Source organism: Vulpes lagopus, chromosome 2 (assembly GCF_018345385.1).
Source record: "Vulpes lagopus strain Blue_001 chromosome 2, ASM1834538v1, whole genome shotgun sequence".
Taxonomy (NCBI): Eukaryota; Metazoa; Chordata; class Mammalia; order Carnivora; family Canidae; genus Vulpes; species Vulpes lagopus.
Genome location: NC_054825.1, coordinates 125,830,530 through 125,857,571, shown reverse-complemented (window position 1 = coordinate 125,857,571; position 27,042 = coordinate 125,830,530). Strand labels below are relative to the sequence as shown.

The 27,042-nt window shown below is 45.7% G+C and overlaps 1 protein-coding gene across 5 annotated transcripts in view; it reads right to left on the bottom strand.

The window, feature by feature from the left end:
- L3MBTL3 (L3MBTL histone methyl-lysine binding protein 3) overlaps positions 1-27,042 on the bottom strand; it is a 121,214-nt gene that overhangs the window by 81,772 nt on the left and 12,400 nt on the right. For 4 of the 5 annotated variants that reach the window (XM_041744676.1, XM_041744677.1, XM_041744675.1 and 1 more), the window contains exons 3-9: positions 15,016-15,132; positions 8,277-8,388; positions 7,832-7,906; positions 6,248-6,407; positions 5,045-5,177; positions 3,167-3,251; positions 1,358-1,449 (exon numbers count right to left, since the gene is read on the bottom strand). In XM_041744676.1, the coding sequence (XP_041600610.1) occupies positions 1,358-1,449; positions 3,167-3,251; positions 5,045-5,177; positions 6,248-6,407; positions 7,832-7,906; positions 8,277-8,388; positions 15,016-15,117 (759 nt within the window). In that variant the 5' untranslated portion in view covers positions 15,118-15,132. The remainder of the gene's footprint in view (positions 1-1,357; positions 1,450-3,166; positions 3,252-5,044; positions 5,178-6,247; positions 6,408-7,831; positions 7,907-8,276; positions 8,389-15,015; positions 15,133-27,042) is intronic. The other variant, XM_041744679.1, reaches the window with a different exon arrangement.

The window sequence follows — 27,042 nt, the reverse complement described above, 5'->3', positions numbered from 1 at the left end:
AAAAAATTAAAAAAATTAAAAAAGCGAAGTGTGTGTGACCTGTTACCCTCTGGCTGAAGTCGGGTAGGACAGGATCTGTGAACGTCTAGGCTTATCTGCACGTACGGGTTTCCAGGAGGAGAACTGATGACAGTAGGCACTTCCTACTGGGAGAGGCGAATGTGGGATGTGCGGGGGGGGGGGGGGGGCCTGAGGGACATCCCTCCCGTTCTTCTGGTCCCTCTATGGTGTGAACTACATGCCTGTGTCACGGATTTGAGGAATTTGCTGTATTTAAACTTTTCTTTAATGCAAAAAAAAAAATGTCTGTTCTACCAAGGATTAAAGTTGCAGAAAATAATTATATAGAAGAAGTTCGTATGTAACGACAATTACGTTTAAATTAAATATCCGTAACGTGGATGTAACCATCACAACATTCACTATGCGTCGTTTTCTTAGACTGCCTACGCAAATGCATATACAGCAAGGTAAGATACACATATGAATAGACTTGGACAATTTTTCCTGAAATATTTCACAGAGGTACCTTGAAATACAAATATCTGTTTGTACATTTAATCGTGGTTACACCCCACGATTAAATATGATTAAATAATCTAAAACAAGGTCCAGCTGACTACACACAATGGGTCAAACGCAGCCCACACCCTGTTTTATAACTAAAGGTTGACCAGAATACAGCCACGGCCCCCCATTACACCTGGTCTGCGGCTGTTCTCATCACAGTAACAGAGCTAGAGCTGCGTCCTTGCAACTGAGACCAGATGCCCCACGACGTCTGAACTACACACCATCTGGTCCTGGTACAGAAGCAGCTTACTGACCCCAGGCCCAGCCCAGGGGTGGCCCTTGGTCCCTGTACTCGTACCTGATGTTAAGTCACTCGTGACAACGTGTTTTCATCACAGTTAATGTAATACCATGGCTTGCTTTTAGATTTTTGACGTGAGATCATATAAAGCTCAGTAACTCATTTTTCATTTCTCCCAAAGCCACAATGTGGACATGAAATTTCATGCCAGTTTTCCTTTATCTATGAGCTTCTTGGCAGTAGTTGGAGCCACTGCTCTTAAAGCTAACGAGTGAAAGAAAGCCCAGTAAATCTGGAGAGGAAAGAGCATGTGTCTTGGCGGCGTGTGCCCAGGCGGGCAGCACCGGGTGACGGTGAGCACGCATCCGCGTCAGCCGCCCTTGGACGTACCCCAACGTAGACACACTCATGGAGAACAGTATGTCTGAGAAATCATCCCAAGTCACAGTTCCTAAACCAACAATGGAGACGGCAATGCTAATTCCACATCAGATTTCCAGAACCTTTGCCCCAAGGGACGACGCTTTCCAGAAGGGCCCGTACCTCCTTGAAGAGCTTCGCTGGCACAGCCACGGCTTTCTCCTCCTCCAGGTAGGATGCCCAGCACCAGGCTTTCTTTCCTTTCGGAGGCACACCTGAAAAGCAAGTGAGACTAATAGGACCGGGTTCCCAAAACTCAGAGGTCATACATGCATCGGGCGGAGTCTCCTTTCCCTAACTACAACTATGCCGGGCTCCTCTTGTCCTTCCTGGCTGGGACTGCTCAGCTCTCTTCTTGGCCTCTCTTCTAAGGAAGCAAAAGCTAAGGCGTAAGCTATGGTGTATGACCAGGTACGATGGGAGAAGAGAGCAGCAGCAAAATGTTGACTAAATGAAGGAGACAACGTGGGAAACAAGATAGGACAGGGCCATGCAACAAGATGATCAAAAACGCTTCTTGAGGGAGCCTGGGTATCTCAGTCGGTGAAGCACCTGCCTTGGGCTCAGGTCATAACCTGGGGTCCTGGGATCCAGCCCCACGTCGGGCTCCCTGCTCAGGGGGGAGCCTGCCCCTCCCCCTCCTTGTGCTCTCTGTCAAATAAATAAACACAATCTTAAAAAATATATATATAAGACAAAACAAGAAAACAAAACATGTTTCCTGAGACCAAGCAGTGGAGGACTAAGAGGCCACTGCCCCAGGTGCCGAGGGAACGGCTGCTAATTTGCAGGGCAGAGTGGGTGCTCAATTTAGCAGGGGCCAGATTTCGAGCAGAAAAAGAACATGTAAGTGATAAAGACATGCAGTCAGCCAGGATCGATTTTATTTTGGGTTAATTTAACAAACAACAGACATGAAAGGAAGAGCGTAACAGCTTGATGGGCGAAATGAGGGGAATGGGATTTGAACAGGCTAAGATGGAGCGCCGGAAGAGAAGAATGCTGAATATCCAAGGGGAGCGGAGAAATAAACAACGGAAGGAACAAGGCACCAGAAGAGCCGGGCCCTGAAGGTGGACGAGCGGAAGGGAGAGGACGGTCAGGACCTCCGTGAGGCCCTGGGCAGAGGGAGGGACTCGCCCCTGTCGTCTCTGTGATGTCAAACAGGAGGTCACCGCCCCCCCAAACGAGGGCAGGACAGGGAGGCCGTGTGCCCGAGGTAGGAAGAGCTGAAGCTCTCTCTGAGGAGAACCTGAGAGACGAGTAAGCAAGGAACGCATCCCCGCAGGGAGGAGGCGCACGGGCTCCACGGCCCCGTTTGCAGGGACAACACGACGGGACGGGTCAGCAGGGCGGCTGCATGGCAGACACCTAACATGAGGGGTTGGCAGGCACATGGGACTGGTCCAGCCCAGCGGCGGACACCGAGGCCTCTCTGGAGGAGACCCGAGGGCCCTGATCAACAAGGAGGGAAGATCATCCAGGTAAGTATCGAAGGCAAGGGTCTGAGGACTGGACTCGTCAGGAAAATAAAGTGTTGCGTGAGGAACAATGAAGGAAACAAAAAAGGTTCCACATCAGGGGGTTGTGGTTTGAGAGGAAACATTAAAAACATAGAATCATAGGAAATGAACAAAGCTTCTGGTGAATGTGCAAAAGTAGAAAAAAAAAAAAAACCTACTTGATGGAAAAATATAGGCAGATGTCTTCCTGTTTGCGCCGACACTACTCAGAAGTTACTGATTTCCATTTTTTTCCTTGTCTACTTCTTTGAAACCCTGATTTTTACTGACAGAATTTAATGAAAGAAAACCCCGAAACAATGCCTTAGCCGCCCTAGCGTATGTTGCAATTAAGACAAAAACGTCTACCCGCGTGAGGTATTTTCCACTTCACAAAGTCACAAGTAAAGCCTTTCCTTCATCAACTCACCCTGCTTCAATACAGCCGAGTCACCCCGTCTTTTCCTTCGGGCTCTCTGTGAACCCCTCAGGATCCTCCCGTCTTGTTTGTTCTCCTACAGCAAGAAAGGAAAATTATGGAATTTAAAGGCTCACGAAACTGGCACCAATGAAAAGTTGGAGAGCTGTCAGAAAGCGTTATTATTTTTTGTACCTTTCTTCAATTTCACTCCATAACTTTTAACGAAAGTAAGAATACAGGTCATTTGAGAACTGTGTTGCTTTTGGCCTAAGCTCATTACAAAACAAGAACGTCTCCAAGAATCACACTCTGCAACAGCACAGATACTGCTCCTGCCTTCTCGAAACACTTTCCTCCTAGGGCCCCTTGACCACTTTGTTCGGATTCTCCCCACATGCCACTGGCCTCGTTTCTCCGTCCCTTGGCTGCTGTCTCCCCCAGCCTAGTTCCTTTCTCCTCTCTGCTGAATCCCTCCTCTTGGGTTTTAAACATCATCCGTCGCCCAAATATCCCCAGTCCGCAGCCCCTGACCTCCTCCTGACTCACACTCACACACCCAACTGCCCACCTGGGATCTCCACGTGGGTACCTGACGAGTGTCTCAAACTGACGATGCCAAAGGACACCACATTCTGTGCTCTGGTAGTGCCTCCCCATCCTCAATAAATGGCATCTGTATCCAGTCAACTGTTCAAGCCCAAACCCAAGTTACCCTGGATTCTTCTTTCTCCCGTGTGTACCCTGATGACCCTGCCTCCGACATCAACTCTGAATCCAGGGACATCTACCCTACAGAGCCCTCTTTCCTAGTCTGCTGCAATCACCCGTGGGCTTCCCTGACCGCATTCTCACTCTCACATGCCAACAATACAATTGGACCACTGCATTCTCTTGCCTTCAACTTTCCAGGGGCTTCCTGTCACCACAAAACAGCATGAAACCCCGTTGCCCCGGTTTCTCACAAAGCCTTCCATGGCCTGGACCTCTTACTCCACCCTCCCTCAACCTGTAAGGCTCAACTAGATCGTCTTTATTTCCACAAACAAAACATGTCACATGTGTTCTGACTTTAGGGACACAACGCTAGCCATCCCCTTGCCCAGGGGGACTCCTCAGTCCTAGTTTTACAAAGCTGATTCCTTCTTCTTACCCAGATCACACTGTTCATGCCACCTTCTCCAGGAGGCCTCCCTGACGCGTCCACATAAAGAAGTCAGCCAGTCCTCACGCCCTATGGTACTTCTCAGCAGAGCACTTACCACAGGCTGCCTCATCTCCTATTTATTCTAAGTCCCCTGAGAGGGGAGACCCTGTTGTCCTGCTGCCATACATCCCTGTGTCTGGCTCCTCGGAGAGAGACCAGCGAATAACTGGCTGCTCAACACTGATCTGAAGGGAAACGCTCCAAGACCTCCAAGTTCCCATTTCATATGGGACCATTAACATATACTTTAGGGATAAGATATTTACGTTTCAACTGGCACACTGTGGATTAGTTTCCCCTAATGTACCCGTTTATCTGCCATCGTCTACCTACTCTCATAGTCCTCGGAGATCCATCTGCAATCTACCAAAATGGGACTCACATTTTGGCATCGAGAGGAGCCGAAGATTCATCTGCAAAGCTGAAGATTTTGCTCTTATTACCCCTCCCTCTCTCTCCAGTGACAAATTTCAGCACACCTGACTTCTTCAGGTTAAGGGAAGGCTGCTATTATTTATTATTCTCATTTTGAAATGGGGACAGTGACACCGAGACACAGAGTCACGGAACCAGCACTGGACGTCAGGTAGCTGGCTGCAGGGCCAGCCAGCGCCTCTGACCAGGGTGCTACTCTCTTGAGAAGCACCCCTCTGCTCTTTGGTGGGTGCACAGGAGATACTAACCATCTCATCATCTCTGTCTTCTCCATCCTCCTTGGAGTCGGCTTTCAGAGATAATTTTGGTTTCTTCTTCCGACTACACTTAGGATCTTCTTCCTCGTTGTCTTCTCCAATGTCCCTTTCTTCCTTCTGATCTCTGTTGTGTTTATAAAACCAAAATAGTGACAGGAAACAAAAACCTATCAAACATCTACATGTTGATCATCTCACAAATTAAAAAAAAAAAAATCATCCTCCAAAGGAAAAACACTAACCACCAGCAGAAGCATGTAGGCATTAAATAGCACAGCAAAGGAACAGCTGAAACCGCCGTCTCATATGACACTTCCAAGTAGAAAATGGAAATTAGCTTATGTATTAATTTCAAAAGGGGATCAGCATTATATGGAAACAGGAACTAACAAGTTTAAAACGTTTTGCCTTTCACATATGCCATCCATACTAATAAAAGAATCAATTATTTAGAGATGTTTTGGTCTTCAGAGTGACTTTAAGGCAAAGATCTAGTAATTATTAAGAATGACAAGTGCGACTGACAAAGGCCAAGTGTAACTTTGTAAAATAAACGTTGGCCAACAAAAACAGACAATTTCCAGGCCTATACTGGTTACTTATTTGTGGTCCACGATTATATGAAAAAATACACCACATGATTAGCTGAACTTTGTCAGCCAGTCCCCAAATGGCCGAGTCACACGGTACCATCAGCCAGAGCCTATGCTGCTGTCCCATAATCCACCCTGTGCCCTGAAGTCTGCGGTGGTGCAACTCATTACACAACTCCCTAGGCCATCTTCATTCAGCTGCTTTCCAATTTGTGGTGGCTTTGTTTCATTTGTGGAGTTTGGGCTGAGTTACCTAAGAACTCCCCAAGGACAAACAAAACTGTTTTTCCATAAACATCGGTATCATTAAAATGTAGGTAGCTCAGAGAAATTCCAGGGCTCTCAGCGAGGGAGTGCTGGATGGACTCAAAGGCTAAAGAAAAGAGGCAGGGGGTATAGCTGCAGGCAGGACTTTGGCAGTACAACTCAGAGTGGATGTGACTGAAGCCCGTAGGTCCGGTAATGGGGTCAGGGTCCACACGCCTCTGAGATGAAAAAGGGGCATGAATGGGTGACAGCTGTCAGAGAGCCTCTGTATTCTCAAGACCATGACCTTGGACTCTGAAACCCATTTTGTAGATGGAACAGGGCAAAAACCTACTTGTCTTTGATATGTCGGGCACAATTCTGGCTGCAATAGTTTCCTCCAGAAAGACACTCATCTACGTTGCCATACTGACAACAGTTCTCACAGAATTGAAGCCCTTCTACTTTCACCGGATCCTTCAACCTGAAAGGCATCCCGGTCTTCTCTGAAAAGACTAGAAGATGAAAAGGAGAAAACAAAACAAAATAAAAGAATTAGAATCGTGACAGAAAACATTCCAAAATACACTTAAACTTTTTCTTCTAATAATCTTGTTGTTAGCGACACAATAAGAGAATAATGTTTGTTGAATGAATGATTACCAATCTACAGTGCTTGGAGGGAGAAGGAAAGGGGCCTGGGCAGGAACTGCTCAAATCATTTATATAAGAAAAAATACTCCATAGAAAAGATAAAAAGTTCACCCAAGGCTTTTTCTACAGAATTCAAAGTAAAATAAAGAAAACTTCATTACTAAATCCAGAAGATGAAACTGTCAACCTACAGAATCCTATTTTATAGATGAATCTTTGACAAAATTTAAGAAGGATCATCTATGCTATTCACCTTTTGATGAGTGGTTTTGTTCTACTAAATTGGTTAAATCATCATCTATGTGGCTTTTCAGGTGGGAGATCTTCTAAATCGTAATTATCCAAACCATTTAGGAACTCAGACTTCCTTTTGCCTGAATTGTAAGGCTAATCATTCATTCAGCAAACATTTATTAGGCACCAATTTATGCTAGACACTGATAATGACAGTACAGACCTTGCCCAAGAGAGCTCACAGTCTAGAAGAGAAGACAGGCAAGAAAGCCAGTATTTATAATAAAATGTGATACATGCAATTAAAGCATGAACAAGTTCCAGAAGTAGTAAAGAGGGAGAAGTGATTCACTCAGCCTGGGATGAGGTCAGGGAAGGATTTTCTGATATAAAGCCTCAAGTGGGTTTTGAAGGCCTGGAGGAATTTACCAACTGGACAAAGACAGAAATGGCTTCCCAGCCAGAAAAAACAGTATGAGCAAAGGCAAGGGAGCATGACACCACATGACGTGTTGAGAGAATTACGTGGAACTCAGTGCTGCTGGCACTGCCAGCACACAGGGTACAGAGAGCAGAACAGAGAGCGAAGAGACACAGCAGGTGGGGGGGGGTGTGGCACGCCCCCCCGGGTCTCTGTATGTTCAGCTACAGAGACCCTAAGAAATCAGTGAAGTATCAAAGAAGCGATCTACCAAAGTTCCTCTGATTTCAAGGTGTGGGATTAGAAGCAGAGTGATTCTCTAGGTGGAGTCTGCAACAGTTGAGGTGAGAGCTGGTCGGGGGCTACATGAAGGCAGTGGCAGTGATTATTAGTAGGAAAAGCCAGATCTGAGACATATTTAGAAATAAAAACCAAGAGGACTAATATAGGCCATGGGACGGGGGGGAGAACAAACTCAGGATGACTCCTAGGTTTCTTGCTTGTCCACTGGGTGGTGGATGGTGCTACCACCAACTGAAGTATGGGTTACAGAAGAAAGAGCAGGTTTGGGGGAAGGGGAGAAAGAAATAGAAAATGAATCGCATTTCAGACATGTGGAGTTTGAGGTACCTGTGGGACATCCAGGTGGAGATGTCCAGTAGGCAGGTGGAAATACGGGCCTGGCACTCGGGGGAGAGGTCGGGGCTGGAGATATAGATTTAGGAGTCATCAGCATATAGGTGTTAGTTACAACCATCGGAGTAGATGAGAAAAAAAAAGTGGCAGGCGTTTGGCTAAATCACCTGGGCAGGCTATTACGACACTGGCTCTACTTGGTAATTTCCAATTAACCTTGCGCTAGTACAGGTCTGGCATTAGGAAAGAAGACAGTTTACGGTTACTTTAAAATACAAAAGTTGGTTCCATATGAGTCTTGTCATAGAAATTTACCTAAGAACACGGGACATGAAAATCACCCCGGATTTTCAAAGCTCCAGCCTATTACAAAACCCAGATATTCTTACTGCACAGCACTCAGGAGGAGGAACCGGCCCCGCCAACGACCCGTTCTTACCTTCCTGAGCCGTCGGTACCATCCAGGTTGTGGTAGCTGTTGCTTTTTTAACATTCTCCATCTCGCTCTCATCCGTGATGACCTCCAGGGCTCCGAACTCGTTGACCCGAAACTAGCGACAAGGGAGACAGGCAGTTAAGCAAAGCGCGGGGTCGCCCTACAAGTCCGCGGAGGCAATCGCGTCTAGGGGAGGCCTCGGCGGACACCAGGTCCTTCGGGTCTACTGACATGGGGACGGGGGTGGGAGGGTGTGGATGGGGGGAGCCGGAACAGAGCGTGCAGAGTGCTGCCTGGGAGCCGCAGTCTTGGCGCCACTGCAGGCCCGCCACGTGCTCGCTCACCTCCAACACCAGCTGCTGCGGCGACTGGTTTTCTTCTTTGGTGTTCCTACTGGCTTAGCCATCAAAATTAGTAAAAGAGGAATGACTGTTTTCCCAGGAATCAACTTTTCTCCCCCAAGGTCACCTAGTCCTAGAGAAGGAAATCCCTCTTCCAGAAATAACGACCGGCACTGGCGTCCCTGCCTCCCCGAGACGCAGGCCGGGTGGGCTAAAGGCCGAGCTACGGGCCCGAGCACCCCTTTCTCCCACCGCCCTTAGAACCTCCGTCCTGTCCCCTCCACTCCGCCACAACAGGAGCTGAGATCTGAGCAAACCCGTAGGCCACAGCCCAGTTCTATCACTAAAAGTTACAGACATTCTGATTCCAGGGACACTCTGACCCCAAATACTAAAAGTTTCCTCTCACCTCAAGACAAGCCTCAAACCAATCACGTTTCTGCAACAGCCTGGCTGTAGTGTGCACGTGTTGGAGGCTTAACCATCACCCATGTGCAGGGACCACCCCTCCCACCCTCGCGGAGACAACTAGGTTCACTCTCCTACTGATGACGTCCAGAGTCTCACATATTCTTCTGTCTTTCCATAAAACAGAATGGCATTGAGGATCCACGCATTTCGACAGCGAGGTGAAAAACCGGAAAGCTCAAAATTCAAAAGATCGTAAAACTTTTCACTTAAAGTTTCTAGATCTTTTGCAGAAATCTATGTGAGCGTGCACGTATGTAAACTTAGGACTTTCCATTTTCCAGTCTAAAATATCTGCTTAGTCAATATGCCAAAAAAATAATTCATTTAATCACTCACATTGTGTGTGTACGTCGGAAAAAGCTGAAGCGAAAATTACTATTTTTTTCCACCAGGAAAACACAGCACCTTAAAAAATGTTATGCACATACTCAACAATGATTAAAAGCTTTTTGACCTGACAAAGCTGAAACACTTTAAGAAAAGTGACAATGTTTCCTACTACATATTTCAGATACGAGTTCTCAGGTAACACGTGCGTACTACACCTAGTGTGCACACCCAAAAATGTCAGTCTAGGAAATGGCAAAAAGGTAATTGAAAGGAATAGAGCTAAAGGTAACTCTTCTCTTTGGGAAATAAATAAATAAATAAAGTTTACCATGATCCACTCTGAAAAGGGAATATTTCAACCTAAAGCTGACAGTACCATCTACTGGGCAAGGGTAGAAAAAACAAGCCATAACGATTACTAATTAATGATATTAAAAAAACAAGAAAGAAAATCAATTCTGCATGAAAATTCAACAAAACAATAGGCATGAACTGTGCCCGTCAGTCCAGGTGAGTGATTTTCCTTTTATTATACACTGATGTTGATTTATACACCTCTTTGAAAAATACAAAATGTGAGAAACAGCACGGTTTGCATTCGACCGAGAGTGTCCTGGGTGGAAGCCTCCAAACCTGCGAGGCAGCCTGCACTCCCGACACCCCGGGAGCATGCCCCTGAGTGGGATCCTTAAGTAACAGTTCAGAGTTATGACCCTTGGAAGCTTTAGGCTCAACTACTCTCAAGTCAAAAAGGTAATATTCCCGCAATACAACAACCAATCCCAGTTATCTTTTCCTTCTAATATTTATTGCCATTAACTGACCCACAGCCAAGGCATGAAGTAAAGCTGTCACAACAATGAGGGATACAACTAGGGCCTGCAAGCCAGGGATCCGCAGTTGGGACTTCGGGGGAATCCGTGAATCCCATGAAATACCTGCAAAATTATGTCACGGGCACATATATATTTCTCTGGGGGTGGGGTTGGTATATGGGGTTTTCATCATATCCCGAAAAGCATCCTATAACCCTGAAAAGGTAAAGAACATCTAGTCTCACCCAAGTGACTTTACCTCCAGAATCAACCTCAAAGTATCTTCGAAGTACCCTACCATATGCAAAAAGACATAGGGATCAATTTTGTTTCTTTTCCCTGGCGTCTCAATTGGGATTTATCGTCTTCCACGATGTCACTACTGTAGGAACACTGGATAACACAGGCCGTTAGGTGCCACCCGCGTCACTGGAGCTCCCCAGACAGAATTCAAGGAAGACTGACTGATACATTCCCTGACGTTTTTTTTTTCACCCAATAAAACACTTAGGTTTTGAAACGGGGAACACTTTTATGAACGGTTTTAGAGCCACAGAAACTTGAATTACTCGGCCTTATTTCTTTTTTTCGAAGTTACCAGTTCTTTTAACTCAGACATCTAAAAAGCCACATAAAAATTTGTCGAGTGGCTCCGATCCATGACGGAGAACATCGGGAATTATAAACTACACAGAAGAGACTTAGTAAAGCACATGAAACACATCAGCTGCTGCTGTGACCTGCCCTGTTGGGGGATGCCGGGGCAATCCGACAACAATCAGGCCTGGAACATGCGAGGGGTGGCAGAGGTCTCGCTCGTCTGGCTTGGCTGGAACTACCTTCAGCTGATTCCATCCTCCTCTTCACTTCTGCTCGCGGAGGCCAAGGATCGTGCGCCGATTTCTGCCCCCGTTTAATCACAGATCATTCAGAGACGCTGCTGAGGTCACTAGCTTTGTTTTATTCGTTTCAACGTTGACATGTGAGTGCTACTCACCAGTCTAAGAGCAAAGACAACTGGTAACTAAACGTCCTGGAGCCTCAATCACAAGGCAACGCTGTACACCAAGAACGCTGTGAATGTTCCAGCTGGGTTTCTGCGCTGCTGTTGTAGGGTCTTGCTCTCAGCTAAGCGGCAACTATTGTTTTTTTATTTAAATTCAACAAATTAACATATAAGATATTACCAGTTTCAGAGGCAGCGTCCAGTGACTCATGAGTCGTACGTGACACCCAGAGCTCATCGCATCCCGTGCCCTCCTTCGTACCCGTCACCCAGTGGCCCCGTCCCCGCCCGCCCCGCCTCCCCTCCAGCGACCCTCACTCATTGTCTCCTATGAGTCTCTCATGTTTGTCTCCCTCTCTGATTCTGTCTTGTTTTTCCCTCCCTTCCCCTAGGACCCTCCATTTTGTCCCTCAGTGAGTTCCTCCTATGAGCGAGGTCGTAGGAGAACAGGCTTCCTCTGCTGACTCGGTTCCTCGGCGTAACAGTGGCAACTCTTCCCACTGGACGAGATGCTGTCGCTCTCGGGAGCGCACGCGCGCTTTGCTGCAGATGCCAAATGGCTAAATCCTCGTGACCTAGAGGAACGATTATGCGTGCACAGTCTCAGACATCACTTGGAAGTTCAGAGCGAGGGACGCGGGGGCAGGGAGTCCCCCGCGCCCCTCCCGCCACCAGGAGGCTGGCCCAAGAAACGAATCTACCGGTACCAGCTTGTGCCGTTTTCCCGAGTGGTGGGCAGTGTGGCGTCTGCGGAGCCGGTCCGAGCAGGTGTCCTGCCGATGAGGCCCGACGCCATCCCCGCCGCCGTGAAGATGTCTCCTCTGCAGCCCGTGGCCAAGTAGCGCCAGAACGGATTCCCGCGCCAGGAAGGCCCAGCCTTAGCCAGTTCTGCCAACACCTTGACCTTGAGCAAACGACGGAGCTGCCCTGGGCCTCGGTGTCCCCCTCCATGAAGCAACGACAGCGAGAGGAAAGACCTCCAAGGGATTCAACGAACGACGCAGAGTGGAGTCAGTGGTACATGTCCACAGTCGGTGTGTCCAGCAAGGGCCCTGGGGACCCGGCGACACGGCACAGTGCACACGGGCCAAGGCCCAATGCCACCACTGGGGCGGCAGGAACCACAGAGGGGCCATGGCCGGGTAGCCGGGTGGCCGGGGTGGCCGGCAGGCCTGAGGCTTTTACGCAGCAACGTCCTCTCAAATCGGCAGTGAGCTAAGCACCTAGAAGGTGTCCCCACGTCGGCCAGGGACCCCCGGGCGGGCACCCGTCGTGCGGCCTGTCCAGGACAGCACCCCGCTTGCTGGGGACCCACACGCCGCCACCTCGGAGAGACACAAGCTTCAGTGACATACGATGGCCAAGGCAAAATGTGAGGGACTGGGCCTGTTTTGTTCGAAGTTCTTTCTTGACATCTTGGTTTGGGGGAAGATCAATTTCTCAATCAGAACCTCTTAAGCAACCCAGTAGTATCAGGAGCAAGCGACTTAGAAATCCTAAGCCTCACAATCAACTGGCTCACCCCTGAATCTCTGCAGATAAAAATGGTTATAAAGTAGAAAAAAAATTTATTTATTTATTTATTTTTTTTTTTAGAAGTGGACTTTCAAACTGTCTATAGTACATACAGTGAATTGGATGCATGGCAATTACCCAGGTAATTAGATGAGCCTAAAAGTCAAATAACATAGACTAGATTATAATACCCACTAAGTGCCTTAATTGCCTGATTACCTTAATAAAAATAATAGGTTAATTCTTAAAATCCATTCCTTAGAAAACCTTCAGGCAATTTAAATTTCTTAGGGATGGAGAGTTCAAAATCTAACTGAACAAAAGACAAAAGTTATAAATTTCATCATCTACCTTCTCACACACACACATACACACAACACAAAACAATTGAGAAGGGACAGAAATATACAAGGAAAATACAAGAATAAAGCATTTAAAAAAAAGGCAGCTTACATAATATATCACAAAGCCAAAAAAGATACAATTTGTTAAGTGCTTTCCATATGTTATTTTTTTCGATCGTTATAACTACCTTGTGACATAGATCCTATTTCCTCATTTTATGGATAAAGATTCTGAAACTTAGGAAATTTAAATTTAAATAACTTGACAAAGCTCATGCAGCTACTATGAGGCTGACATTAGGAGCGTCTGGAACAGTTTTGCTTTCTCACAAATTTCAGCACTCGATTCCCATCGTATCTAATCCAGATGAACATTTGGAGAACGTTAGAGCTGATAAAAATCCTTAGTATTCATTTAATTCCTTATTTTACCAAAGAGGAAACTGGCCCAGAGAGACTAACGGACTTGTTCAAGGTCATACAGAACTAAAACCTCTATCTCCTTTCCAGATTGCACTGAACCTCTCTGCAATATTTTTTTGTTAAGCCAGACTCATAGATATGTTGGCACAGTGTAGCTAATTCAATGTAACCCAACTGAAATCTAAGTATTTTCCCCATGACAGGTTGTCCAAGTCTCACAACTGAGGATGAACTAGACTGGGCTTGATGGAGATGCTCGTGACGTAGCCACTAAAAGGTACGGAATTGGGCAGCCTGGGGGGCTCAGTGATTTAACACCGCCTTCAGCCCAGGGCATGGTCCTGGAGACCCGGGATCGAGTCCCACGTCAGGCTCCCTGCATGGAGCCTGCTTCTCCTTTTGCTTGTGTCTCTGCCTCTCTCTTTCTCTGTCTCTCATGAATAAATAAATAAATAATCTTAAAAAAAAATGTTTTTTAATGAAATTCAAAAAAAATAAAATACAATAATAAAATAAAATAAAATAAAATAAAATAAAATAAAATAAAATAAAATAAAATAAAATAAAATAAAATGATAAAAGGTACTGGATTCCAGGCAGCCAGTGTGAGGGGGCAGGACTTGCTAGTCAAGATAGGCCAGAGCACTGAGCGCTACAGAGGAAAGCCAAGTGACAGGCAGCTCGGGTGATTCCAAGTTCAAACACCTAAGTGACCAAGGACAGACACAAAGTCTGAAAGGCCACAGACAGGTTCAAGGTCCCGCAGATAGGATCAGAGCAAAAACAAATTAGAAATGAGAGGTGGGGGTGATTGGCTTCCCCAATGAGCACCTGCATAACTAGGTTTTATAGGGCAGCGGATGAGGTCTTGGGGTGGGCTTACGGGAGGCCTGGGGAAGGGGGTTGGGTGATCACGCAGTAAAGGAGCTCGAAGCAGCGTTCTCTGGAGAAGAGTTCTCATCTATATAGAAGCAACCTGGTTTACAGGAAGGACCAGCTTTCGAGCAAGTGATTACATAAAAAATCCATATTTACAGTATAAATAATTTAAGGGAGGAGAATAGCCCTGTCTATTCAATATTTTAACATTATCCAGTTTTTAAACAAGAAAACTGGGGCACAGGGAATGTGGTTATTCATTAAAGTTATCAAGTTCACTACTACAACACCCAGGAAGCAGGGCCTTCTAAGCCTGCCGCCTCCGTGCTGATTGTCCATCATGACAAAGTCAAACCTGGGTGATCCTCTGGAAGCTGTAACTCAGCTCCTGCGGCGTAAGCACACGCTGCCACCCCAAGTGGCGAAGGCTTCTGCCAATGTGCCAGCATTTCGAATTGTCTTGAAAATTTACTGTAGCAGAGATCTCAGCATCGTAGAAACCCAGCGTGTTATGCTTGATGCTTTTACTTCTCGTTTCACATGTGCAGTCAAACTTATTTTAACAAACACACACAGTTGCACACACAGACAGAGCTGTACTGAATAAAGACCTCTTACCTTTAAGTCACTTCCTGGTAATGTGCCTACTCCATCTTTCCAGTCCATAACACTGAAGACGTCAAACTCCTGGCCACTTGCGCTAGACGCAGATTCAGTCATGGTTTATTTTTGAAACTGGAAGGGGAAAGAAGGCTGATCATGTAATATTCTACATACAGATCGGTTTTTATTCTAGTGGCCGTGGCCTCAGTTTCCCCTAACCACATAATTTTCTTTATCACAATACCCCATTATCCATAGATCTAAAAATACGTGGTCCAAAAATATCATTCTTCTCTAGTGCAATCCCTGGTAAATTACAGAAGAAAAAATATTACTAAAATGTATAAGCTAAAAAGTGTCAATTTTTCTATTCTTAAAAACGAATTCACTGTTTCACAATATAGTCACTTAAAAACTCATGAATTGCTTGGGGGCGTCTGGGAGGCTCAGTCAGTTAAGCATCTGCCTTTGGCTCAGGTCATGATCCCGGGGTCCTGGGACCCAGCCTGTATCGGGCTCCCTGTTTCTCCCTCTCCCTCTGCCACACCCCCCACTTATGCTTTCTGGCTCTAGCTGTCAAATAAATAAAATCTCTAAAATAATAAATAAATAGGGCAGCCGCAGTGGCGCAGCAGTTTAGCGCCACCTGCAGCCCAGGGCATGATCCTGGAGACTGGGAACCAGTCCCGCATCGGGCTCCCTGCATGGAGCCTGCTTCTCCCTCGGCCTGGGTCTCTGCCTCTCTCTCTCTCTCTCTTTGTGTCTCTATGAATAAATGAAATAAAATCTTTAAAAATAAATAAATAAATAAATAAACAGAATTTCTTGCCTATTAAGTAGTTTGTTGTTATTGCTGCTTTAAGATATTGAAAAGAGAAGGGGTATAGATAAAGCACAGGATTAATATTAAATGTTAATAAAATAAAACCATTCAGATAATAAAAAAAAAAAAAGAACAAGAGAATTCCAGTCCATTAGGACTGTCATCTACAGTAACTTTGTCAATTAGGTTTGTTGTATCAATTCAATGAATTCACAGTGTAATTGATTCTTTCAGTAAACTGATTTAATTCAGTTGAGATACCTGCCAATCTGATGTTCTGAAAAGTAAGGAAGTAGTCTTAAAATATACAGCAAATATTAAGCCTACGTTAAGATAACCAAGTCAGCCACCTAAATTGTGATAATGCTTTTTATTTGCATTTTTTAATTGCAAAATGGTTTTCCATGATCACATTGTTAGCAGTCACATTGATGTTGTCATTCTGAGACTATTGTCTATGTGGCATGGGATAAAAAAAAAAGTAAGTCATTACGCTGATGTCATTGATAAGCAATGAAAGATGGATAAGTCCTAAATTTGATTGAAAGTATCAGTATGAATTCATAATGCACTGTAATCTTTAAAAATTATGCATGTTTCCTAGCTTTGCCCACTGACAAAATCTGGAAATAGCCACCGGTCAACAGGAATGAGTAGCTAAGTGCTCAGACTGTGGTCTCTAAATACCATTTTTCTGAGGTCTTCTCAGAGAAGGGGCTGATTTCTGTTCGGTGACAGGAGATGTGCAAGAGGAGTCTGGAATATCTTGTCAACCAAAAGCAAGGAAGCTATCAAAGACAACAGAGGTCTTATCAAAAGGTCTTAGAGGCCAACCAACAAGAGCAGAAGAGGCTCCTGCTGGCCAATTCAAGGATAGGATTCCTGCAATGAACTGAAACACGTCAAATAAGTTTAAATCCGGGAGTTCATACTGATATTGAAAACAAACCAAGTGGGAAGCCCGGGTGGCTCAGCGGTTTAGCACCGCCTTCAGCCCAGGGTGTGATCCTGGAGACCCCAGGATCGAGTCCCACATCGGGCTCCCTGCATGGAGCCTGCTTCTCCCTCTGCCTCTGTCTCTGCCTCTCTCTCTGTGTGTGTCTCTCATGAATAAATAAAATATTTAAAAAATAAAATAAAAAAGAAAACAAACCAAGTGATCACCTTTTGGGATAAGACAACTCATTACCCGGAAAAATAAACAAGGATTTACCCTTCTTCCCCCATATTGCAGGAGACCCACGTGAACCGTATCTCAGGGGAACCAGATCATTCACTGGTGAGAGAAGTGTCAAGTTAGAGAGTTCCTGCTAATAAATAACGAAGGAAAGACAGAATCATTTTGAGTCCTCGATCAATTCATGGCTTTGGCAATGGCCACCACTGACCACTACGAATAGAAACCCAACACCACCTATGAAGTAGTCCTGCCGAGAAAAAAACAAAATCATGCCCAGTCAGATCAAATCTATTTACAGGAAATACCGGAGACAAAGGGCCATGTGAAATCACACCATAAAAATACATAAGTAGTAAAATTCAGATCATCAGAAACTCTTTAGCAACATTTCTCACAGACCCTGGGAGGACCTGAGGCCCTTTCAAAAGACCCAAGGAGTCAAAACTATCTTCATAAATAGCATCTGCCTTCTTCCCTACGCTGACCTCTGCTCTGATGGTACAAAAGCAATAGTGGTTTTGTGGAACTCCTGGAGTGGGGGGGGGCACCCCACAGCAGGGGGCATCATTGCATCCTTTACCACCACGTACGTATGGGAAACGAATGCCCATTTCGCTACAGATCATCCCTTGATGAAGCAGAAGAACTTTCATTAAGTCTTGATATTTGAATATATCTCTTTTTAATATTCTGTGTGATGAAACGGGAAGCACACATAAAGCCTCGGGTGTGTCAAATCACCAAGGAAGAGCACCTGTGAACCATGTGCGATGCAAGCTGAACAAGCGGCTTTTTCCATGGAATGCCATTTCTTTAACAAACTGTGTTCACTCAGGTTTGGATACTGGGCAAATACTTTGTCAAAGATAAATGAAGTGAGCCTGTCAACCTCAAGGAAAACACAGAGCGTTTGTTGCTGAAGATACAGTTTGAGCATTCGAGGGAAAAACTATGATTTGGGAAAACGTGTATCTACTACCATGAGCTTGACAGCTTCCCAGTAGCTAAATACTCTTCTAAGGAGATGGGTGGTGATATTCATGAATAAGATTTTTAAAATATTTTATACTTGACATATGTCAACATTTGGGAGATTTGCATAACTCAGTGAAGCAGTATTTTCCAAATAACTATGCTTGATGTCACTAAATTATGCAGGGAAAGGATCCACTCAGAGTGCATGACAGACCAATGGATTTTTAATTTAACAGAGTATAAAGAATTCATCGTCAGAGTTTCAAATTGCCCAACTTACCTTTAACAAACTACCACTTGTCAACTTTTGGTGTAGTATCACAGCAGAATGTCCACCATTCATGAGAAAGCTTAAAATACTCCTCCCCGTTTCCAACCCCACATCTGTGCGAAACAGATTTTCTTCCTACACTTCGACCAAAACAACATATTGCGACAGACTGAATGCAGAAGCAGATATGAAAATCCAGTCATCTTCCATTAAGCCAGACATTAAAGAGATTTACAAAAATGGAAAACAGTGCCCCCTCTCTCATTTTTCCATTTTGGAAACTATGATTATGTTTCATTAAAAATATGCAGACATATATTAATATGATGGGTTTGCTGCCATTTAAAAAAAAAATTCATTTAAATTCAATTTCCCAACATACAATCTAACACCCAGTGCTCATCCCATCAAGTGCCCCCCTCAGTGCCCGTCACCCAATCACCCCATCCCCCCCACCCACTTCCCCTCCAGCAACCCTTTGTTCATTTCCCAGAGTCAGGAGTCTCTCATAGTTTGTCTTTCTCTCTAATTTTTCCCACTCAGTTCCCCTCCTTTCCCCTATCATCCCTGTCACTATTTCTTATATTCCCCATAGGAGTGAAACCATATGATGACTGTCCTTCTCCGATTGACTTACTTCACTCAGCATCACAGCCTCCAGTTCCATCTACATCAATGTAAATGGTGAGTATTTGTCCCTTCTGACGGCTGCCATTATTTTTAAGTAACTAGTTTAAATCATCTACTCTGATTTTGAATATAGGCAATATTAATAGATACAACGCATACAAACAACAGCTCTTCGGGGTTTTCAAGAATTCTTGAGAGTGTCAAAGAGACTTGAGGGCCTCTGCTCTGTAGGATAAGAACTTGGCTTTCTGCCACGTGGACACACACACACACACACAAAGCAAGGAGTAAAAAAAAATACATGGAAAAGGAAATCTGAAATTTAGATTAAGAGATTTAAGAGACATATTAATAAATCACAATATCATAATTCACAGATTTGTTTGGACTCTGATTCAAACTATTTTTAAAGACAACGACTATGGTTAGACAGGAAGGGAAGCATGCATGCCAACTGGCTATTTGATGATATACAAAAACGCTGATTTTTCTGAAGGGATGGTGATGGCCTGTATTTTCAAAAGAGGACTTCATCCCTGTCAACTGAAATTGACAGACGGAATGATTAAGTTAGGAATTTGCTATAAAGAAGTCAAGAGGGTGAAGTGGTGAAATAAACAGGCAATGTGCTGGTAATTCTCAAGAAGCGGGAAAGACCCACAGCAGTTTATTATACTACATCTTAGGTTTGTATGTGCTTGAAAAATTCTGTACTAGAAATATGTTTTAAGTGCAGTCTCTTTAGATACATAATGTACATTTATTTTTAAATAGTCAAAAGAAAACCTGTGTTTCTCTGAATCATAGCTGGCTTTGTTGAAGCTTATTAGATACTTCCATATTCTTTCCTCCTTTGTCCCCTTTAAATGAGAAAATGTCAGATGTTACATATTTTTTTTAAAGATTTGATGTATTTATTCATGAGAGACAGACAGAGAGAGAGGTAGCAACACAGGCAGAGGGAGAAGCAGGCTCCATGCAGGGAGCCCAACGCGGGACTCGCCCTGAGCCGAGGGCAGATGCTCCACCGCTGAGTCGCCCAGGCGTCCCTCGAATGTCACATAGTAAGTCTATTTCTGATCATTTCAAGATTTATATGGTCTGAATTTGAAGCAGATTTCAGTACCATTAGTCTTAATCCTTGAAACAGGAATGAGGATGTGAAGGCCTGAGGAAGCTTAATCTAAGACGCGGTGAAGATACTAAGTGAATTAACACTTGGGCTGAAATCCTCTGAGTCTTACCTCACGACTTCCCTAGTAAGTGTGGTAGGAGTGGCAACTTTTTCTTGATAAGACAATAATGACAGAATAATTCCCGCCCCCCCCCCCGCCCCCCCCCCCCCCCCCCGTGGATAAACTGAGCAAAACCTGAGTGATCCACTGAAAACAGTTTGTTCTCTCTCTAATTACACTCGCATCTACTCACCAGGTACTCGGTGTCAAACATAATACGTATGCTGTTGAATTTATTAATACAATCTCGCCTTCTTCCAGAGAAGGATTGAGAGCAGCAATTTACATACATCATTTCCTTTATTTCTTTCCCACAAAAAGACTGGGTATCCCTCCAGTCTACACTGAAGGAAGTGAGTTGCAGAGTTCAGTAATTCACCCAAAAATATATTTGGTGGCCCGGCCTAGATGTGAAGCCAGGTCAGTCTGATTCCAACCCTATGCGTCTTTCTCAACCATTGGCCTGTCTGGTCCCAGAGTGTCATCCCTCTAAGAATCTGGCTAAACCTACTTTTTCCTATGTTACTACATAAACATGACAAATCCAGAAATCAATTTACTACTGCCGAAGCTCTTGATGTGTATCAGGGCAGTGTGTATCCTTTTAATGAAATCCCATCAAGGGACGCCTGGGGGGCTCAGGGTGGAGCTTCCACCTTCGGCCCAGGGCGTGACCCTGGGGTCCCAGGATCGAGACCGACCGGCATCGGGTTTCCTGCAGGGAGCCTGCTTCTCCCTCTGCCTGTGTCTCTGCCTCTCTCTGTGTTTCTCTCATGAATAAAAAAATAAATCAAATTAAATTAAATTAAATACCATCAAACATACGCTTAGTGACAAAGTGTCATTAAGACCCATATACGGGATCCCTGGGTGGCGCAGTGGTTTGGCGCCTGCCTTTGGCCCAGGGCGCGATCCTGGAGACCCGGGATCGAATCCCACATCAGGCTCCCGGTGCATGGAGCCTGCTTCTCCCTCTGCCTGTGTCTCTGCCTCTCTCCCTCTCTCTCTGTGTGACTATCATAAATAAAGAAAAATTAAAAAATATATATTTAAAAAAAGACCCATATACAACAGAAATAGAATTTCAGTCTTTTACCACCTAAAAAGCATAAAAATGCATAAAATTCACAACAGTAAAGTCTGTGACTCGGAGAAGGACCAGAAAGCTGGAGAAACCTAAAAGTTCGCACTGTGCAAAACCTGCAGTAAGAAGGTGACACGTTTTTGGAAATACTTAGAATTTGCTCTTGTTCCACAAACACTCTACAAGCACACACCTAAAATCTGTGGACACTTTTTTTCTATCCATTGTTTCGCTTTAAGGTCTGTGAACACTTTGTATCCAGTATCGTAGCATGAGAATATTTACCAGGTTGCGTCTCCCATGATGGGATTCTGAAGCCGGATGGCCACTCGCGCTCTCGCAAGAAGTCTGAGTGCCCAGAACGTTTCCCATCACCTCTTCACCAGGCAGGATAGCCAGCAACCAGAGCTGTTTTAACAGAAGCTGCTTCTGCAGAGCACCTAGAGTCTTCCCACCTAGCTTCCAGGCTGGGGCTGTGCACACTTGCACACACACCAAGTCCTCCCACTTCGACCCCTGGGGTCCTGAGAATGAAGCATTTTTTTTTTCTTTTAGAACTTAGAATTGCTTTATGTTTTCTTTAACTGTCACCTGGCGCTGCTCCACAATCCCATGTGTAACCTCTATTCCATGGACCGTAAGAAGCAGGTAGGGAAGAGAGTCACTCACGGTGCTGAGGTTTCCCAAGGAAGCATCTCGAAAGTGCGCTGTGACAGGTCCTCTGCGCTGAGCCAAGATCGCGGCTCCCCTCCCAACCTCCCCTGAATCCTACATCTCCGCCACTGCCTACTGACAGACCAATGGCAGAGAGGACCACGGTGGGGTTCACATACCCGGCAAAAACACCACTGCAGCTTTTGATCTTTCGATTCCCGCTGGCTTCCCTACAAGGCTGGGAGCGGCCGAGGTCAGGGGTTCGGAAGCCCCACGTGCTCCTACCAAAGCCACCAGCTGATGGCTTTGCCCAAGGCAGAGACCATGACTGTTGGCACTAATTCAAATGGATTAGACCTTTATGGAACAGTTTACTTTAGCTTCTACTCATTTTTAGTACAATCTTCTTGCCCTAAACCTCCAACAAGAAGGCTAGGAGACCTTAGACGGCACACACCACCGTCCTCAGAATTACTTTCTCTGGCTCTCTCCCTTGCACCATGCCTTGCGTCCAAACCAAAGCTGTGCAGCTTGCCTTTCCCTTGGGACATCTGATGAATGAACTTGCCCGGTCTCTCATGTAAATAAATCCCCGGAAGCTCCAACCGACCGCATGCCACTGGTTTTCAAGAAACATCAGGCAATCAGGAGATTAGTTAGTATCTTATATTAAAAAATCCTGTTACACGAATATGGGCAAGCAGGCCCTCTCGTGCATTGATGGCGACATTATAAATGAAAACAAGCTCTCCGGAGATCAATTTCCAAGAACACATCCTCCAACTCAGCAGTTCCCCTCAGAAATTTATTCCACAGATAACTCACACATACGTTAAAAAAAAAAAAAAATGTAAAATGTTACTCACGGACTACAGGCCTGGTTTATAAGGTCAAAAAAATTGGAAACAATCCAAAAGTCCCATCAGTTGAGGACAACCGCGGTATATCCATACGGCATCTAAAGCCATCATAAAAAAACGAGGACGCTCTTTACATTCCGATAGAGAAAGAGCTCATTAGTTAGCCAACCGACTCATTAGTTAGGCCCAAAATTTTATGTTTTCATGGCTGTTAATTACCTGAACCTATCCTGAAAGGAGAACAAATGTAACTCTCTCCCAAATAAATGGACATTGGCCTTGAAAAGGGAGGTGCGGATTCTGAGATCTTCAATAAACCTACTAATGACTAAAAATGACAAGACGCTACCGATATTCTAATTTTATGCCAGGTTTAGAAACTGTGTGCTACCGTTTTTATAAAATAAAAGAGGGGGATGTGTATATATGTATATATAACGTGTATTATTTATACATGCGTACATGCTCTCCACAATGATCCATCAGATCATCCATCATGGCCTCCTGGAAGGGCCAACAGTCTGCTGAAAGACAGCCATGGGACAGACTCTTCTCTCTGGACATTCCTTTATACCTGTTGACTGTTTAAATTTCTCTTAAAGAAAAAAAAAGTAATGAAAAAAAAATGTTTTAAAATCTTTTTTCTTGTCTGTCTAAAAAAGTCCACATCACAAAAGACAGGTCTTCCCATGAAGATATTTAGTCTGCTATCGCTGCCAACCACAGAGGCTACAGCATAGAAGTCACTACGGGAGGTCAACCTCCCCAAAGCTCATCGGTAATTTTAATAGTCGCTATTTAACTATATAAGCAAATGCATCAGCCCCCAGAGACAGGGGAGAGGAGGAAGGGTCAGGTTCTCTTCTGCACAACTCACGTACGGGAAATACAGAGCAGATCGCTGGTATTCACAGACTTTCTATGGTTTCTACCATCCCTGAGGAGCGTCTGAAGTTCCCGTGACATCTAGTAAGTCCTCAGCTGGCAGAGACACGATTCTGTGACGTGCCATGACGCCGAGGGGCAAGGGCAGGTCGCCCGACCAGCCAGGGCCCAGCTGTGCTAAGAGCTCTGGGTCTACCACCACTGCGGAGAGAGAGGAGATGTCGTTTCGTGTTAAGAGATGAAACAAAACTAACTGCTAGTTGACTGTCGCGTTGACGACAGGATGAGGGGAATATGGAAATGTTCATGAGAGTGATAGGCCCCGGCCACAAAATAGAAGTCTCAGATAAATTAAAGACTGAAATGTCAAAAGCAGTGATGACTCAGACACATTGTGTGAACAGAACTACCAAATGCTCCAAAAGGAAGTAAGTAGAAAAGATGTGTGAATTTGTTTCAATAAGTGCTCCAGACAGTACAAAAATTGCTCATCAAGCAAGATAAGTAGTTAAGGTCTAGAGAGATCATTTACATTTCTCGTTTGTACTTTACTAATCTGAAGGAAGAAATTGTACGTTACAATGATTTTTTTTTTCCCAGGTTGAGAATTGGCGATTGCCTTGGGGTTACATCCTTCACAAACGTCAAGAATCTATCGTTATCTTATTTTGACTAGAGATAAGCAGAGTTTGCGTGTCCTTCACAACCCCCCCTTCATACCGGCCCTTCATTCACATCTGCCACCGCGTGGGCAGAACGAGTGGTGGCTCCGGGGGAGGCGCAAGGACCCCCCAGTGCTGAGCTCCTAGGCCAGAGTCCAGGCAAGGAACCTGCTGGGCTGAGATGAAGACAAGTCTCCGGAGAGGTAGGCCACCCCATGCAGGAGGTTCAAAGTCCAGTAAAGAGCTGGCACCGCCCTATAAGCCCAGAGTCTGGGTCTGCAGACAGGGTGGGAAATAAAGCTCGTTCAGCAAGCGCAGGGCCATTCCTGCCTTAAAGGGTTAAGCGGTTCAGATTTAAAAGAACAACTACTTAACATTCACCAAGAGCAGTTAAGTAGCTTTAATGATCCTACGGTTGCTTTCCCAGAGTTACAGGTTACCGCGTCACAGGTAGCAGGCACAGGTCTTCCAAAACTAAGGTACAGGGACCTTATGGCCAGCAGTCGGGCGGGGCTATAAAATGGGGACAGACACCACCTCGAATGCAGAATCAGATTAAAATTCTGTCCCTCGGATGACACAACTGAGACAGCAGCACCTGGTGCTAATCAGTTTGGGTTCAAAGGGTAGGTTGCCCTTTGTAGAGAGCCAAGGACGCTGACCCTGAAATCGGCACCATGACGGGACACCAACGCCGGCTGTGCAGGAGATGCCGGGGACACCCCTGGAAAGTCGGTGTGCGGGAACCCAGGGCCCTGGCGCGCCCCCCTCCGGCCCCCTCCAGCCCCCTCCGGCCCCCTCCAGAAGGGGCCTTCTGTTTGCTTTGCAGAAACCGCCCGTGCCTAACAGGATGTTCCCTCCTGCTCGCCACCTACAGAAAGTCCTGAGGTCACTACTCGGTAACATCACCCCTGCGCGGCCAACCACCTGCTTCGTGGGGCTTCTAAAGGGGCTCTGCACCCCCCTACACCCCCCTGCTCCCTGCCACCCATCAAATACTTCATGGGTCACCCTTGAGACCTGCCAGTTCCCCTCCTCCCCCTGCCCTCCCTTCCCCCTCCCCTTTACCCTGCCCTCCCTCCCCCTACCCCTGCCCTCCTCTTCACCCTGCCCTCCCCCTTGCCCTCCCCTCCCCTTTCCCCTGCCTTCCCCTTCACCCTGCTCTCCCCCTCCCCTCTGCCCTTACCCTGCCCTCCCCCTGACCTGCCCCCCTCACCCTGCCCTTCCCCTCGTCCTGCCCCTGCCCTCCCATCCCCCTGCCCTGCCCTTGCCCTCCCCCTGCCCTGCCCTCCCCTCCCCCTCACCCTGCCCTCCCTCTCCCCTTCACCCTGCCCTCCCCCTCACCATGCCCCCCCACCCTCCCCTTCTTCCTCCCCCTGCCCTCCCCCTCTCCACTTCACTTTGCACAATCTGACAAGCGCCTACTCAGTGACCTCAGGCCAGTTAATCTCTGGAAGGCCCAACCCCACCCCCCAAAAGCCTGGAGAATGGAACCTTTCTTCGTTGGGCAACAGCGAAGACTCCCTGAGATAAGTCAGAGGATTCCTTAGCCCCGGGCCTCTCCTGCAGGAGCAGTCGGTAAAATGTCAGCTTTTGATAATCACCTGGTTGACGGCTTACTGGAGTTCATGAAAGATGCTCAAGTGGCCTTAAAAAATTAGACAGTGACTTTTGTTCCTTTCATTTAATTTTATTTCTGCTTTTAGTAGCTCTAAGGTAGGCCACTTGTTCGAAATCTTAATATTGCAAGATTCAAGGTCGCTCCATAAAAGCAGATATTTTGTTAATAGTAATATAATATCTCCTATTTACATGGCTCCACGAGAGACGACCAGCTCTTTTTTGTACTCTTGACCCTCTTCGCCTATTTTGCCTGCCCACCCCCACCCCCCGCCATCTCCTCCCTGCTGGCAACTAGCAGTTTGTTCTCTATACTTAAGAGTCTTTTTATTTGTTCATTTGTTTTAGTTTTTAGATTCCACATACATGTGAAATCATGTTTTTTTGTTTGTTTGTTTTTCTCTGTCTGACTTGTTTCACTTAGCATAATACCCCTTAGGTCCATCCGTGTTCTTGCTGATGGCAAGACCTCATTCCTGGCTGAGCAGTAGTCCATCGGGACATCACATCTCCGTCCTCCATCATCTGTGGATAGACACTTGGGTGGTTTCTGTAGCTCAGCTATGATAAGTAAACACACGGGTGCATACATCTTTTTAAATTAGCGATTTTGTTTTCTTTGGGTAAATACCTGGTAGTGGAATTACTGGGTCATATGGCATTTCTGTTTTCTTTTTAATTTTGGGGGGAATTTCCACAGTCTTCCACACTGGCGGCACCAGATCCCATTCCCGCCACAGCGCATGAGGGTTCCCCCTGCCCTCCATTCTCCCCACCACTTGTGATGTCTTTTCTACTCTAGCCATCCTGACTGGTATGAGCTGCTATCTCACTGGGGTTTTTATTTAATTCCCTGGATAGTTCGTGATGTCAAGCACCTCTCATTTGTCTATGGGCCACTTGCACGCCCGCTTTGCAAAAACGTCTATTCGCGTCCTCTGCCCATTTTTTAACTGAACGGGTTTTGTCGGAGTGGAGTCGCGGAAGTTCTTTATACACGCAGGACATTAACCCCTTCCTGGATACATCGCTCGCAAGTATCTCCTTCCGTTCGGTAGGACGCCGTTCTGTTTCGTTAATGGTCTCCCTTCCTGTGTAAAAGCTTCTTATTCAGTGTAGCCGCAATAGTTCATTTTTGCTTTTGCTTCCCTCGACTGTTCCCT